The 15,103-nt window shown below is 42.2% G+C and overlaps 1 protein-coding gene across 1 annotated transcript; it reads right to left on the reverse strand.

Annotated features, from left to right (window-relative positions):
• Nucleotides 1-338: 338 nt before the first annotated feature.
• NR1D2 (nuclear receptor subfamily 1 group D member 2) lies at nucleotides 339-14,170 on the reverse strand. The gene is made up of 5 exons (XM_065876559.1): nucleotides 14,031-14,170; nucleotides 11,583-12,205; nucleotides 9,664-9,849; nucleotides 7,070-7,280; nucleotides 339-535 (listed from the first exon to the last, which is right to left on the reverse strand). Exons 1-5 carry the CDS (start codon nucleotides 14,041-14,043, stop codon nucleotides 339-341), a joined length of 1,230 nt encoding a protein of 409 aa, XP_065732631.1. The 5' UTR covers nucleotides 14,044-14,170.
• Nucleotides 14,171-15,103: the final 933 nt, after the last annotated feature.

Genomic DNA, 15,103 nt, shown 5'->3' on the forward strand with positions numbered 1-15,103 from the left:
ACTTGTGATTGTGCATTATATTTGTACCACAGGGAGATCAAAATGGTTTTTGGTTTTGGCAGATGAAAGAGTCTAACATTCAGTGTGACTATAATTCAGTGTAACTTCTCCAGTTTAAGTGCAACACCGCTGACTGGTCTACCGGGGAATTGCGGTCAATGTCTAAGCATGGCTGAAGAAATCTCAAACAGCTGCTGCCTGGTCACAGAGGCGGCCTGCAGTCTCATGTTGTCTTAGAGGTCTCTCCTACCTCCACGTATGGTACACACGTAAATAAGCATTTCCGCACAAAATATACAGTCAGCGTGAATCAGTCCATGTCTAAATAAACCAAGGCCTTAGGGGTGAACTTTAAAGGCCAAGAGCTCCTCGGAGTGCATGTTGTTTAAAGATCGAAGATCTGGCAACTTTAGAAGAAGTTTTGTAAAAATAGAGGCCTCGTTTGGATGGTTTTTCATTATTAAGGTCCTTAGGGCGCGGATGAGCGTTTCCTGCAAAGCCTCCACAGAGTTGACGTTTTCTATCCCTGATCGATCTGAGGGAGAGTGAGGAAGAGAGCGAGATGGAGGAGAGGACATGTTATTAACATTAAATACAAATATAACCCGTGCTGTCGGTCTCATCAATGAATTCAAAACAAGGTTTTACACATTGGAACAGAGGCAAAAGATAACTGACAGAATTTTTTAAATCCCAATGGCAAATTTTTGTAGCTCTTTATTATAAAAATATATATCACATAGTTCATTTGATAAATCAAAATTCTTTATAGTGATTAGGTATCTGCTCACAAAAATCTAGAGGTTCTGATTTTTAAAATTAGATGCTATCTAATTTCAACTGCTTCTGATTGGCAAAACCAAATGGGTCACGTGGTTTAGCAGTGTATTTTCATCTCATGTGGAACATACCACACTGGCACGTCACCGTAGGTGGCAGGCGCCTGGGACCCACGAGTGGATCCCTCTTCCCTTGGGTGGGCCAGGCTCACTCACGACTAATGCATAAAACATTGTAGAAAAAGCGGTGGCTTCCACCTTAGGCAAGCTCTCACTCGCTTGCCCTGAGGAAAGCCAGACGCCATGTGAGATGCCCTATGAAGTGGCCTGAGTGCGAGGGAACTGAGGGTGGTCCCCAGCCGCCAGCCAGCCAGGAACTGAGGTGCTCAGTCTAACGACTGCAGGGAATGACTCCTGCCAACCACCATGTGAATAAGCCTGGAAGCGGATCCTGCCCTAGGGGAGCCTTCATGGGAGACCACAGCCTGCCCACAGCTCGACTGCAACCTCCTAAGAAACCCTCAGCCAGAGGCACCCATATTCTAACCCTCAGAGATAATAAACGTACGCATTTTTAAGCCACTGAGTTTTCGGGTAATTTGTTATGCAGTAGTAGACAACTAACATAGTATGCAAATTTATCACCTAGTTATATTAACTTGCATTCACTTTTACTTAGCATACTGTGTTTATTAAACTCATCATACAAAAATGTTAATAAATTAGTGATTTAGCAGAAACCAGCAATAAAGGAAAGTATCCTTAAATGAGCCGCACTTATGTTGTTTGCCACGGACTTTTTTCATCAGCATGGGTCCTTTCTTCCCTTTACAACAGGACACCGTAGTGCACAAGAAATATTCAATGGCTCCAAGTATAGGGGGTTGTAATTAACAAGGAAAGGACTTCTCCAAAGAAGCAAAATTCTCTGGCCATTTACACCCTTTTTTCATTTTTTTTACAAGGAAATCAAGGAGGTTTTACATTATAACTGATAGCTGAAAAACGTTACTTGCAAGGCAAACACTCAGAACAAGGATTAAAATTTAATAGTAAAGAGGGGGAAAGTCTGACTAACTTAAATGCAGGAAAAATGATGAAAATAGTTTTATATTACATTTAATAAAATTTGGATTATGACTACAACTGTGTGCTAATTCTCACAGGAAAAGAGACAAACTGAATGTTGACTACGGGCTGGGGGGCGGAGGGAGTCATGATTTATCACACAAAACTGTGAGATGGACAAAAGATCTCTTTTGACACTTGACTCTGCCCATACAATCATAAGGGTCATCTCTGCAAACCTACTTAAAGCTTTCAATCATGCTTCCAAGACTCTCCTTGCCTTTAATGTTCAAGTAATTGTTTTCTTTAACAGCCTTACAATTTACTAATTCATTCACCAAACACTTATTCTGTGATGGGGAATTAGCAGTGAACATAACAAACAAACCAAAATTCCTTCCTTTAGAGAGCTCATATTTGGGCAGAAGAAAGTAATAGGTTTACATTGTATCATCAGTAATTTATAATAACTGGGAAAAAATGACGGTGATCCCCACAAACAAAATAATCTAGATGGCAAAGAAAGAAACAGACAGGAAGTGGGAAAGGACATTTGAGTTAGTATTATACGTGGTTGGTCCTCCAGCAAATATGTTGTGTTTCGGTGACCTATGCTTATGTAGTCAACCCCCTTCGGGGAAACAGATGCCTATACTGTACCTAAAAATGTTAATCATATTAAATTTTTCTAAAACCATGCTTTCATGATTTGAAGGCCAGAGGACCTAACTACAAATCTAGCTGGATCATAAAACAACGATCCTCTAGAAACTGCAACACTAGAAGGCACAGACTGAAATGGAAATTCACCTTCCAAAGGATGCCCTAAGTGCTCTACTACTACCTGCAGAACTTAATTCATGATACGGCTTTCTACTTCCTTAATTAGCTCCCAAGCTTGTCCCCCTCACCAACTGTGCTCCTGATGCATATTCACTTCCTACACGATGGAAGGTAAGTTCCTTCAACGAAGCCTCCATGAGGACAACTGAAACCTACATCCAGGAGAGCTCTGGTCTCACACCCACAGGCCAGTCTCTCATCTTCAAATGGAAGTGACTGCGGCCATTACACACAACCTGAAGAAGAATTTACCTTCCAGGTGTAATTCCTCTTCTCTCCCTGGTATCAAAAGTCTTCCAATCTCACAGGCAAATAAATACCGTGCTTGAGACTGCTCTCTCCCTTAGCGGCTACAGCTATTCTGTAAACACGCGGTAGAGTGGGAAGGCTCCTGAAGCTCGACTAACAGGAGTCCCAATGCCTGATCAGCCCATTATGAAAAACGTGACCTTGGGCAAATTATTCAAGCCCCCTGTTCCTCAAATCCCTTGCCTGTCGTAACTGAGGATAACATGTCCTAGCTCACATCCAAGGTCTGCCGTAAATACAAAATTATATAATGAGATCATTAACTAGCATTTCTTCGGACAACCACCACCAGAAGAGAACAAGAACCAGAAGGCAAGTGTAGATTCCAAGAAAAACAAAAGCTATTTTAAATATAAAGCAAACTATAATGTTGCTTAATTCTAAACAGTTAACAGAGAACATAAATAAATAACCCATTTGTTATCTGACCCTGGAACATGCCCTTCAGGAAGGGCAGGCTTAGGGCAGAGTCTGTGTTGCCTCGTTACCCTTTCAGTCCCACCGTGTGAACACTAAGAGCACTAGTCACGTGATCACCTTACTACGAATGCTGATGTTTGTTCAATGTTTAGAATCAACTGATAAATAAAGCATGGGAAATAGCCACATTTATAGAACAGAACATAAATATTTTCATTCTTGACAACGAAGAAGAAATGTTAGCGCAGAAGCCAGGATGTGGAGAAAGGAGGGCCCTGTGTCCCTGGATGGTGAGAATATTCTATCTAAACTATCTGAGAGGTTATGAAAGAGTGAGTGAGCAAAGACTGTGAGCATGTTAAATTTATAAATAAAACCAATAAAGTAGCAGAAGAAATAAAACATAAAAATTGAGGGGGAAAAGTGAGAGGGAACTTTTTTAAAAAATTTATTTATTTTTGGCTGCATTGGGTCTTTGCTGCGTGATGGCTTTCTCTAGTTGCGGCGAGCGGGGACTACTCTGCGTTGCGGTGCATGGGCTTCCCATTGCGGTGGCTTCTCTTGTTGTGGAGCATGGGCTCTAGGCACACAGGCTTCAATAGTTGTGGCACAGGGGCCCTAGAGCGCAGGCTCAGTAGCTGTGGCACGTGGGCTCAGTAGTTGTGGCTCACGGGCTCTAGAGCGTAGGCTCAGTAGCTGTGGCACGTGGGCTCAGTAGTTGTGGCTCACGGGCTCTAGAGCATAGGCTCAGTAGTTGTAGCGCACGGGCTTAGTTGCTCCGCGGCATTTGAGATCTTCCCGGCCCAGGGCTCAAACCTGTGTCCCCTGCATTGGCAGGCGGATTCTTAACCACTGCGCCACCAGGAAAAGCCCCAAGAGGGAACTTTTATTTATCAGTTACATCTACTAAATAAAAAGGGGTACAAGCATAGTATTTAGAGTTGGGTCAGCAACCATCAGAACAGTTAAAAAGAAAGATGGTTAGAAATCTAGTTCTCTGAAGAACAGGCTAGGAATAGAAGAAGGAAGGCTTTCCATTTTATACCCTTCTATAGTTATGGAATTTTATTTTCCTGCTTTAAAAACAACAATAGTTCTTTTTAAGTGACAAAGCGTTAAATTCGACATTTTAAAATGCATGCATGCTGTGTTGCCTGTGTATCTTCATATATGAACACAACACAAACAAGAATGCCTTACCATCTTTTACAGTCAGTCTCTCCCCTTTGGTACCATCTATCAATAAGCAGGCAAATGGACAAATGCATGGATGGGTGAATGGAGAGAGGCAGACCCCTAATGCTAACAGTGGTCTTTCTTGGTAGTGATATTATCATCTTTATTTTCATCTTAATGTTTTCTAATTTCTCAAAGAACCCATATTATTCTTATGATCAGATAACAAAAGAAGGCTTTTTCGAAATTAAAATTTGAAACATAAAAATCACGTTCCTGGTGGAAAACACAACTGAAGTAGCACGGTGCCGGCAGAGAGCTCCCCTTTACCCCTTGGCCTTCTTTTCTTCCCCTGAACTACCTCGGGGACACAGTCCCTCCTTCCCCCCTCCTCTGCCACAACCTATTTCAGCAGAGTTCACTCCACTGCCTCATTCCTGGAGTTATTTCAACAGCCTCTCGACCTGACTCGCCAGCTCTGGTGACTCACCTGTCTAATCCACCCAGGACAGAAACGCAGAAGTAAGGTTAAAGCATGGCTTTGTTCATGCCAGACCATTCCCCTACTTAGGAAGTTACACTGACTTCCCACTGCCCCGTATTCCAGGTAAAGCTCTTCTGTTCAGCTCGCCAGCTGTCACTCTGTAACCTGGTGCTCCCCTCACCCCGAGCCTTCTGCCCCCTCCACCTCGACGTGCACCCCAGGCTTTGGCCCCGCCCCATGCCATCCCTCGCCTCAGGCTGGGAAAATCTAATACCCCATCCTCCCCACAAAGCCTTCTCAGATGACTTCATCTGCCTTCCTGAACTCCTACCTACCTCAGTCAGAACCAAGCAGTTTCGTAACACAAAGCTTTCTGTGTTGGTTCTGTCTCTCCAAATGGAACACAAAGCCAGTGTCTTAATGCTTGTTCTGTCTCCCCCGAGCACCTGGCACTTAAGGCATATTCATCAGATAAAGAAGTTACCGAGTATGGATTACCTTTATTTCACAATTAAAGATTTAGTAATCTGAGGACAACTCAAACCATTACTAATTACTCATGAAGAGACTGCGAAATGGTAGGTAAGTGCAAGAAGCATTACAAGGTTACTAAGAAACCAGGCATCCCTCACTGACACAGTCCATCCAAACTACTCCCATAAGTGCATTTTTAGCTACCCAGGTAGAGCTGATCAGAAAAGGTAGCCAAATAATGCCTGCAAATGGCGTACGTTTTTTATACCACTGACGTGCAACAGGCCCTTTAAGATATACAAAGAGCTTCCTCTCCTTAAGGATCGCTGACGTAAGAGTTACTGACTTACAGTCCAGCCACATAACCAGGGGCCACAACTTATACTTTACAACCCTCACAGTGTTCAGCACAAGGTCTTTTACACAGTAGGAAGCAAATGGGAAACTTAAAGCAAGTCATATCAAAATACTGTCTAGGGCAGGGCTTCCCTGGTGGCGCAGTGGTTGAGGGTCCGCCTGCCGATGCAGGGGACGTGGGTTCGTGCCCCGGTCCGGGAGGATCCCACATGCCGCGGCGGAGCGGCTGGGCCCGTGAGCCATGGCCTCTGGGCCTGCGCGTCCGGAGCCTGTGCTCCGCAGCGGGAGAGGCCACAGCAGTGAGAGGCCCGCGTACCGGAAAAAAAAAAAAAACTAATTCTCAACAAATGGTTTAAAATAAAGTTAGCGATACCTAAAACCGGCTGGCACTTTCTTACATGTCCCCAAGAAAGTCACTGTCTCAATTTCCAATTTGCTATGGGGAATAATCTCTGCCTCACTAAGTACCGTCTGAGTTGAAATACTTTGGTCAGAAATAACTGCAATATAATGCACGGTGGCAGGGAAATCGGGAAACACCATCAATGACTCATATAAATAAACATTAAATGATAGGATTCAACAATCTTGGAGGCTCCCATGGTACAATCCCTTCCTTTCACAGGATAAGGAAACCGAGACGCAAAGAGAGAAAATTACTTACCAAGTCACACAGAAAGTTCAGTAGCAAAGCTGGGTGAGAGCCTACAACTCATAATTCTCTGATTTTTGTAACAAAACACAGTAATATATCTTGATACTTGTAACATTTTCAAGTAACCCACATAATATTTTAACCAAAACTTAGATTCATATTATAACCATCTACCTAGAAATACACAATGTTCCAAAAAATAAATCCATGAAATAATACTTTAGACTCATAAAAAATTATGAACAAAAGCTAAAGACTAAGAGTGGTATATGTGAGGCCCAGATCTAAACATCCTTTTATCCCTATACAGCACTTTTGACTTTTACTGCCATGATAAAAAAAAAAAAAAAATTAATTATGCAAAAACAACAGATTCATAGTTTAGCATATTTCCTAAGGCCTTCTCCCCTCTACATAGCTTGCCAGAACCTAGCCGACTGCCACCTTCTCCCCACTTGGTCACTATATTCCAGGTGTCACACAACGGTCAAGCAGCTTCCTTACCTGCAGAAACCAGGACAACTGCTGTAAACAGACTCATCTCTTCGTCACTAAGTTGGAGGGCATTTAGCTTCTCACTAAATTCAAACATAGAGTTTAGCAGATCCCCTGCTCCCATTGAGTGTAAATCATCCACACTATACTTCTTTCCACTTAAAAAGGTGACAGTACGCTCCTTTGCGTCAAATAATGATGCAAACCGTACCATTAAAACCTGGAAAAAGAAAAAGACTTAAATGTATCTGGAGAAGTTCAATAGTAATACTAAAAAATAACTCAGTATTCAAGTCAGTTAAGAGACATCCTACACATAAAAAAAGAGCTGTAGAAGAAAAAGTGAGTTTATTTTTACCCAGAACCATTTGCTTAAGACAAAATCTCCACCAAAGCGATAAATACTCTAGGAAGAGCATCAAAAAACTTCCAGCCACCAGTGGCAAAATACTCAAGTCCTGTGATACTCTGAAACTATTAATAAAGATTCTGAAATGTAAATTCAAAATTAAAGCAGGCAAAAAAAAGCCCAAAACCCGAAATTAAAGCAGGCAATAATGCCAAGAAATGTGAAACTGGGCCTTGGCCAAAGGCATTTAGCAAACTCTTTAAGCTACCAAGTGTATCATATGGTCTCTAAGCCCTAAGTAAAAAGAGCAGTATTTCAATGCAACAACGCTTGGAAACACACAAACACCAAATGCAACCAAGGCAAATGCAGCAGACGGACTCTAATCATAGTCTATTTTAAGAAAGCATAACCCAAAGAGACACTACACAAAGAAAGCTATGGCAGCAGGTGCTCCAGACATCAAGGTACAATGGAAATCCAGACCAAACCAGTCAACAACTGCTAACCTGCAGCACTCCCTCCACTATAGTAAACGGTAACATCTAGGTCACATATTCCTCTCATAACCAGAGGAACATTGAACAAACACCTGCCCTTCGCAATGCTCCCAAGCAAAGGCTTGTTTTACCCAAGACAACCCAAAAGAGAGTGAGCCTTCTAAGATGGTGCTAGCTCTACGACACAGCAATCCTCAGACAAATCACAAGGTGAAAAGAACACAAGTCCTGGAGCGAGATTTGTGTTCTAGTCCTGACTGTGTTATGAATTTACTGGTAACCCAGGAAAGAAAAGTCTCTTCACCTCTCTGGGCCGTAGTTATCTAACCTCAAAACCGGGTGAATTGAACTTGATCTCTGACATCCCTTCTGACTTCAAACCTTAAGTCTAATATTTTTCTTTGAACTGAAAACCCTAACCTATAGGTGTTTCTTTGGAATTCTATCACAGCTGTTTTATTTACAAAAACATCTTCTCTGTTCTAGCTCAGGTGCCCCAGAGAATAGAACCGAAGGCAAGGGTTTATATGGGATGTGCACTGGCACATGTGAAAACAACAGGAGTTAAGAAAAAGGAAATGAGATGGAAAGGAAAGAGAGTCAGTATCAGAGGACATACTGCTAAGCTGGACACCACCTGACATCAAGAACAACTGAGAGCCCAATCCCGTGGGACCCTCCGGGGAAGTGAAGATCTTCCCCCAGCTCCCTTCCCCTGCTGATCAAAGACTGGGCCCACCGGCATCAACGTCCCACCCACCCCCTGCCTTTGAGGATAATGCCTACATGAGTGCTGAGCAAGTGCTGAGGCTTCTCCCACCTCAGCAGCAGCAGGGAAGCCCCGGGGCAGACAGGTGAGAGATCCCTAAGCAAGCACAGCGAGAGGCTCTGTCTGCATCCTACTCAAATTGGCAACATGGGCTGCCCCAGGCCCAGGCAGAAGGCACCACAGCAGAGAAAGTGGAGTAGCAAAAGTAGCCAAGGATCCTGGAGTGAGGTGAGGCCATGAAGATCCACAGTGGTACATAAGAGATGTCTGAAACAACTCCCAAATATCCTACCATCTCCTAGGAGACAAAAACCACCATCTATTTACCCTTCGTGTCCAGTACTGAACATAGTAAACGCTGGGTTAGGCTATCAGGAGGTGTCTGACTCGGGGAACCCACCAAGTCCACACCTGAAAGTGACTCTAGAACTTGGAGTTCATGTGCTGCAAATACAGTCCATTTGTATTTAAAGTCCTAAGTAACTCGGCCTTTACCTTGTCTTTTCCCAAGATCCTGAGATGGTCATTCTTTTGTTGATATTTTCAGCCTCTGGACTATAAACAGTTGTTGAGAAAAGAATCAAAGTAAAATACTACCTTCGACTTCCCTGTGGCACAGTGGTTAAAGAACCTGCCTGCCAATGCAGGGTACAAGGGTTCGAGCCCTGATCCGGGAAGACCCCGCATGCCACGGGGCAACTAAGCCCGTGCGCCACAACCATTGAGCCTGCGCTCTAGAGCCCGCGTGCCACAACTACTGAAGCCCGCGTGCCACAACAACTGAAGGCCGCGCACCTAGAGCCTGTGCTCCACAAGAGAAGCCACCGCAATGAGAAGCCTGCTCACCGCAACTAGAGAAAGCCCGCGTGTAGCAACCAAGACCCAACACAGCCAAAATAAATAAATTCGTTTAAAAAAAATAATAATAAAATAAAATAAAATACTACCTTGCCCTGTATCAATATTCAGGATAAATAAAACCTACCTCGAAAGTCCCAGCCTTTAAAAGGTTGACCTGGTCATGTTGAGAGAGATCTCTGAAGCCGGGAATACGCTTTGCAAACTCCACCACTTCCTTCACTGCTGGGGTGAAGCTCATCGAAAATTCTTCCCAGATTTCATGCCCCGATTTATGAGGATCCACATACGGAGACTTATTCATTGGACAAACCTAATACGCAGAAAACAGAAGAACTACTGAATTGTGAGAGGTGGTAAAGAAATTTCAAAGGTAGCATATCAATCAATGGAAAGCCCATGAACATACCCTCCAACACCAGTAAAATCCACTAATATTAGCACTCTCTCCATTTGCTACTTGCCTTGTGACAGAGAGCCTCAGAGCAACCTAACTTAAACAGCAGTTAACTTATCTTAAAAGAGGTAGCCTAAGCAAAAAGTACGTCTATCACAAGCTAGTTCAAAAACCTGTTGCAGAGGTTTGAGAGATTGTTTTGTAATATTGCTGCCATCTTGCACTGGGTTTTATGGTTTTCAATCAAATTCATACGTATTCATTCACTTGATTCTCAACCCTACTGTGTAGTCATGGCAGACATTATAATTACTATTTCTTAGATAAGGAAATGGGACTTTATGAGGTTTAGTGATTTATCCAAATACAGCTAGAAGTCACAGGCCTAGAGTCCAACCCCACACTTAGTATTTCAAAACTCACTTTTTTCTAAATAGGCACAATTACACTGTTGTAATTTCAAACAGGAAAAGACAGTGAGATGCCTCACTTTTTTAAAAAAGGTCACTGACCACTCATTTCATATACACTGGTGTGACCACTGGCCTCCACTTGTTCAATTAGGACACAATGCCTGGACGTACAAGATGGACCTTCTAAATAAGAATGGAGAGGGAAAAAACAGGAAGCCAAAGAAGGTATTAGGACACTACAAAGATTATGAAACATACACTGTATACTCTATTAGTAAAATCAGCCTTTAGATTTTCATTAAATCCATAGCAGATCGAGTAATGGGACGATTCCATAACCATGGAAAATATCACAGATCAGAACCTAAATGCTTACACGTTTTCTCCCTCCTTAACAGAGCCACTAAGCCTAAAAAAATATGAGGCTACCTTCCAGATCCATGGAATCAAATACTTGTAAGTGACCCCAAAAAATCTAACATTAGGACTGGGGTAGAGTCAACTATCTTGAAATGAAAAAAGAAGATTTTAATTACCTGGCTATAGAAAATACCAGGCACTATCAAAGGATCTCATTGTGTAAACTGGAAGTGCCATGCTACTGCTGTTTTAGATGAAATTGGGGCTGAATACAAACAATGTACTTTCATGCAGACTATTGTATTTGATGAAAACACTTAAATGATATGAGTAACATTAACTCATTCCATGGGATGAAGTCGGAGAAAATCCTTAGAAACCAGCGAATTATATTAAACTATGCCTAAATTTTCAAACAACGAAACATCCACGTTCTATATCCAAAGACCTTTTTGCATCATAATGGTTAAAGAAAACACTTTCCTTCTAAATCAAGGAATTACTGACCATGGCAAGCTAAAAGATCAGCCCTCTGAGAAAATCCCAAAGCTAGGAAGGCAATGCTTAACCTGAACGCTTCAAGTTTGAAAAGGATTTCTAAGAATTAGGACCGATTCTTCATGATCCCTATTTTACATAAAATCCTAATCCCAATCATAGTACCAATCAAATAACACGCCTGTACCTAGCTCTGTATGAAATCAGCTCATTCAACAAATGATGTTTATTAAAAATATCTGACCTAAAGTACTGCGCAAAATTGATTCTGTAAATCTCTTAGGTTTTCTGACACCCCCACCCCTGTCCTCTGAATAAAAGAAAGCCTTCAAAGCTTTCCTTGATACAAAGTGAGCAAAAGAAGTGATTTCACTATACCAGATGCATTCTCCCTCCAGTGTTGCACAGGTAACTATTCTCGTTCTCATTCTGAGAACATCCATCTATGGAAACTCTATCACATACTCTCTGAGTATAAGCATTGGAGAAGTTCACACAATGTCCATTTGTAATACAAATGGCATGCCCATTGGCGTAATGCATTACGTTCCTCCCTTTGTACTGTCCACCGAGGTGCTGCTGGCTCTCACTACAAGGAAAGTGGCTGCTAAGCCCACTGCCACAACGGTCATGATTCAAATTATATTGCTCCATGTTCTTAGGAATCCGTTCTCTCTGCGGCTGCACGGTCTCTGCCGAGTTTTCTCGCTGCTCCTGATTATACATAAAGGTATCCTTGTGCGCTCTGGTTACCATGCCAATCACTTCTTCCTTCGCAAAATCCGAAGAGGGAGAAGAGCTTTTGATGTTTTCTTGCTCCAGCTGGGGCTTGGGTCGCAGCTGTTCCTGGGCTGGTAAAGCTGTCTGTTCATGATGTTCTACTAATTGGTCGTTCTGTAGATGACCACTGAACTGGCTGTTCATCATGGTCTTCATGGCACTCTGCATCTCAATTAGCATCCTCTGTTTTTCACGCTTAGGAATACGACCAAACCGAACAGCTATTGAAGAGAAAGATATTTAACATCTACATTCTAAGTAAGACCCGTTTATACAAAATAACACAAAACCGGCTCTGATAGCTATGGCTTCTGGTCATATGAGTAAAGAACATCCATTTGTGTCTGGCCCAAATTATCCTAAACTTGCTGGTTATGTTTTTCTGGTACCACAGGAAGTGGGAGCAGGAGGACAATTTTTCGTTTTTCTCTCAAAATAAAGCTCAGAAGATCTCTAGGGTATTTTACAAACAAAGCCTAAGAAAGAAATTTGAAATTAACTGATGGAAATCAGTTTGCCGCAGACCAGCATTCCTATACAGCACCTTACTAAGAAAGCTGAAGGCTCTGTTCTCAAGAAGGCACACGTGATTCAACTACCCACATCCACCAACGCTGATGGAACCCACAGGTACAATCACTCCCTGAATCTGTCCGTTCATTTCTGTAACCTTATTCTCAAGACCCAACTATGAAGGGATCTCCTTTTCCAACTTCTTAAAAGAGAAAATCTTTTAAAAAAAAGAGAAAAGAAAAGAAAAATCACAGTCAATAAAATGTAGTTATTGGAAAATAAACTTGCTGGATTTCAATTAAAATCAATGAAACAAAAATAAAATCACTCATCCTGCACTACCTTAGAGACTAGTCTTAGAATGAGTCCTGTTTCCAACGTTCATATCCCTGAGGGGAAAAAGCTTCTTTCCACCTAACATTTATACAGAGATAACAAAAATTAAATATCCACCCAGCAAGAAAGCCTCACTCATCTAACTGCAGCCTCTGACACTGTCATGACCACAGACGAACAATTTTATCATGGTGCACACTCTACCTCTGCTCCCTCCTGTACAACTGATGGCCATTTTTACTCTTTCTGGGGAAATCACAATATCCACCAACTTTGGATTAGTATTTCTAGTGCTATAAAAAAAATTTTCAAGCAACTGAAAATACAAAACATCAATTGCTGAAACCTGTCATTCGAGAACCTCCTTATTACAATACTATATTTCTGCGTCAGTAAGATACTAGAGTAATCTAAAGGACTGCTTAAATGACCCTTCCCTAGATAAATACAAGGTTCATTCTTAGCAATTCTTAATTAACTCTACGAAGCCAATCCCTCTGAAAACCTCATACTCCTCTATTATGTTACTTAGAACACAATGAGGACTATCCAAAAATGATTTCCCAAGAACAACGGACGGAAGAGTCACATCTTCCAGGGACGTCATCCATAAATAATACTAAAGGTCCTGCAAATCACCACAACCTTTATTTTCCAGGGGAGTGGATCATGCCAGAAATGAGCAACCACCTCCACTCCAGACCCTGACGTTTCTTTCAATTTTGCATCTCCTTTCCAAGTATTCAGAATCAGTGCCCTAAAAGCACTGTGTCATATCAGGACTGAGAAGTGACAGAGCTGATTCACGTAGGGAGGAATGGGTTCCTCAGGACTGCTAAGAGATCAGGGAAAAAAGCCAAGGACTCCTATATCAAGAAAAAGTAAATCTCTTTTTTTTTTTTTTTTTTTTTTAGGAAAAAGAAAAAGTACTCAAATTGCATAGGGAAAAAATGGGTCTTTTCACAGGCAAGCAACAAAAAAGAAGAGAGCCAAAAGCTGTTTCTGGGTGATGATGCTAGAATTTCGACTGAATGAATTTGGCATCCTACAAGGCATCAAAATGTGTTTTCTAAAATCTGTTTCACCCTGAGCACAAGGGGGCCATCGGTAATCGGCTTATAGCTCCGGTTTATGCTGAGAAATAAGGGCCAAGCTCCACGCGCTTTAAGGAGAGCACTCTTTAAACTGGAGACATACCATCTCTCGACATTTCCAACAGACAGACACTTTTTGAAACGACACTGCTGACATCTGTTCCTATTCATTCTCATTATAGAGCAGTTTTCATTCTTCAGGCACTTCTTGTACTGAATGTTTTGCTGAATGCTTCTCCGGAAAAAACCCTAAGAACAAAGGAAGACGTAGCCATCCATTTAAAAACATCCAGATGAACTCCCTGTAAGCGTCCTCCCACACCTAACCAGCCAGGACACTGCTAGCCACCAGGAAGACACTCTGGCTTAGAGCTGAGGGAAGCAGAATACTGACACACAGAGTTTAACTGGGTTCTTACCGACATCAGCAAGCACCTGTGCCTACTAGCCAAGCAGAGCCCTTCTTCCGTGCTTCCCGCTGGAGAATCTCAGTACCCGCCAAAGACCCCTGCCCACCCAACCCCCGTCCTGACACTTTACCCTGTTACCAGCCCTGCCTGCCGGCACGCCCTCCGGCTCACGCTTTAATCACATACAAATTCCAAAACCCTTGAAACATGAATGACATTTTCAACAAGCTGACAGAGAAATGTGTTCCATACCGTAACTTCCTCACTAGAACTAAGCATTACGTTGGTAGAACTCGGTCTTTCCTGGATTATTACCTGCTGACACCAGCAAGGCCTACTTATATGTGCCAGATGTTCCTGGCTACTTGTCCGCAGCAGGTAAGTGTCACACCACACGCCACAGACCAACTAAGGATCCAGGAAAGACAGTTCCCAGCCAGATGGCTACACAGAACTGCCTTCACTACACAATTTAAGTTCGTGGTCTTCAAAGATCTCCAGCTTAATGGTTCCCCTGACTTTTTCAGCAAAATCAAAATTACCAAAATTATTTTAAACTGTACTTCCCTTGACTATCATAACTAACCACATATTTGATGAATCTGTATTAGTAATTATGGGATACAACATTTTTTATACTTTGTTACTGCAATACTATACTTGGACACTATAATATCTGAGCTAGACACATCTTTAAGAGCAATTATGTGTGGTGTTTATCAGGAATACACATCTAGACTCCTGTGCTTATGCTTTTGTTTCTCTA

Source organism: Phocoena phocoena, chromosome 4 (assembly GCF_963924675.1).
Source record: "Phocoena phocoena chromosome 4, mPhoPho1.1, whole genome shotgun sequence".
Taxonomy (NCBI): domain Eukaryota; kingdom Metazoa; phylum Chordata; class Mammalia; order Artiodactyla; family Phocoenidae; genus Phocoena; species Phocoena phocoena.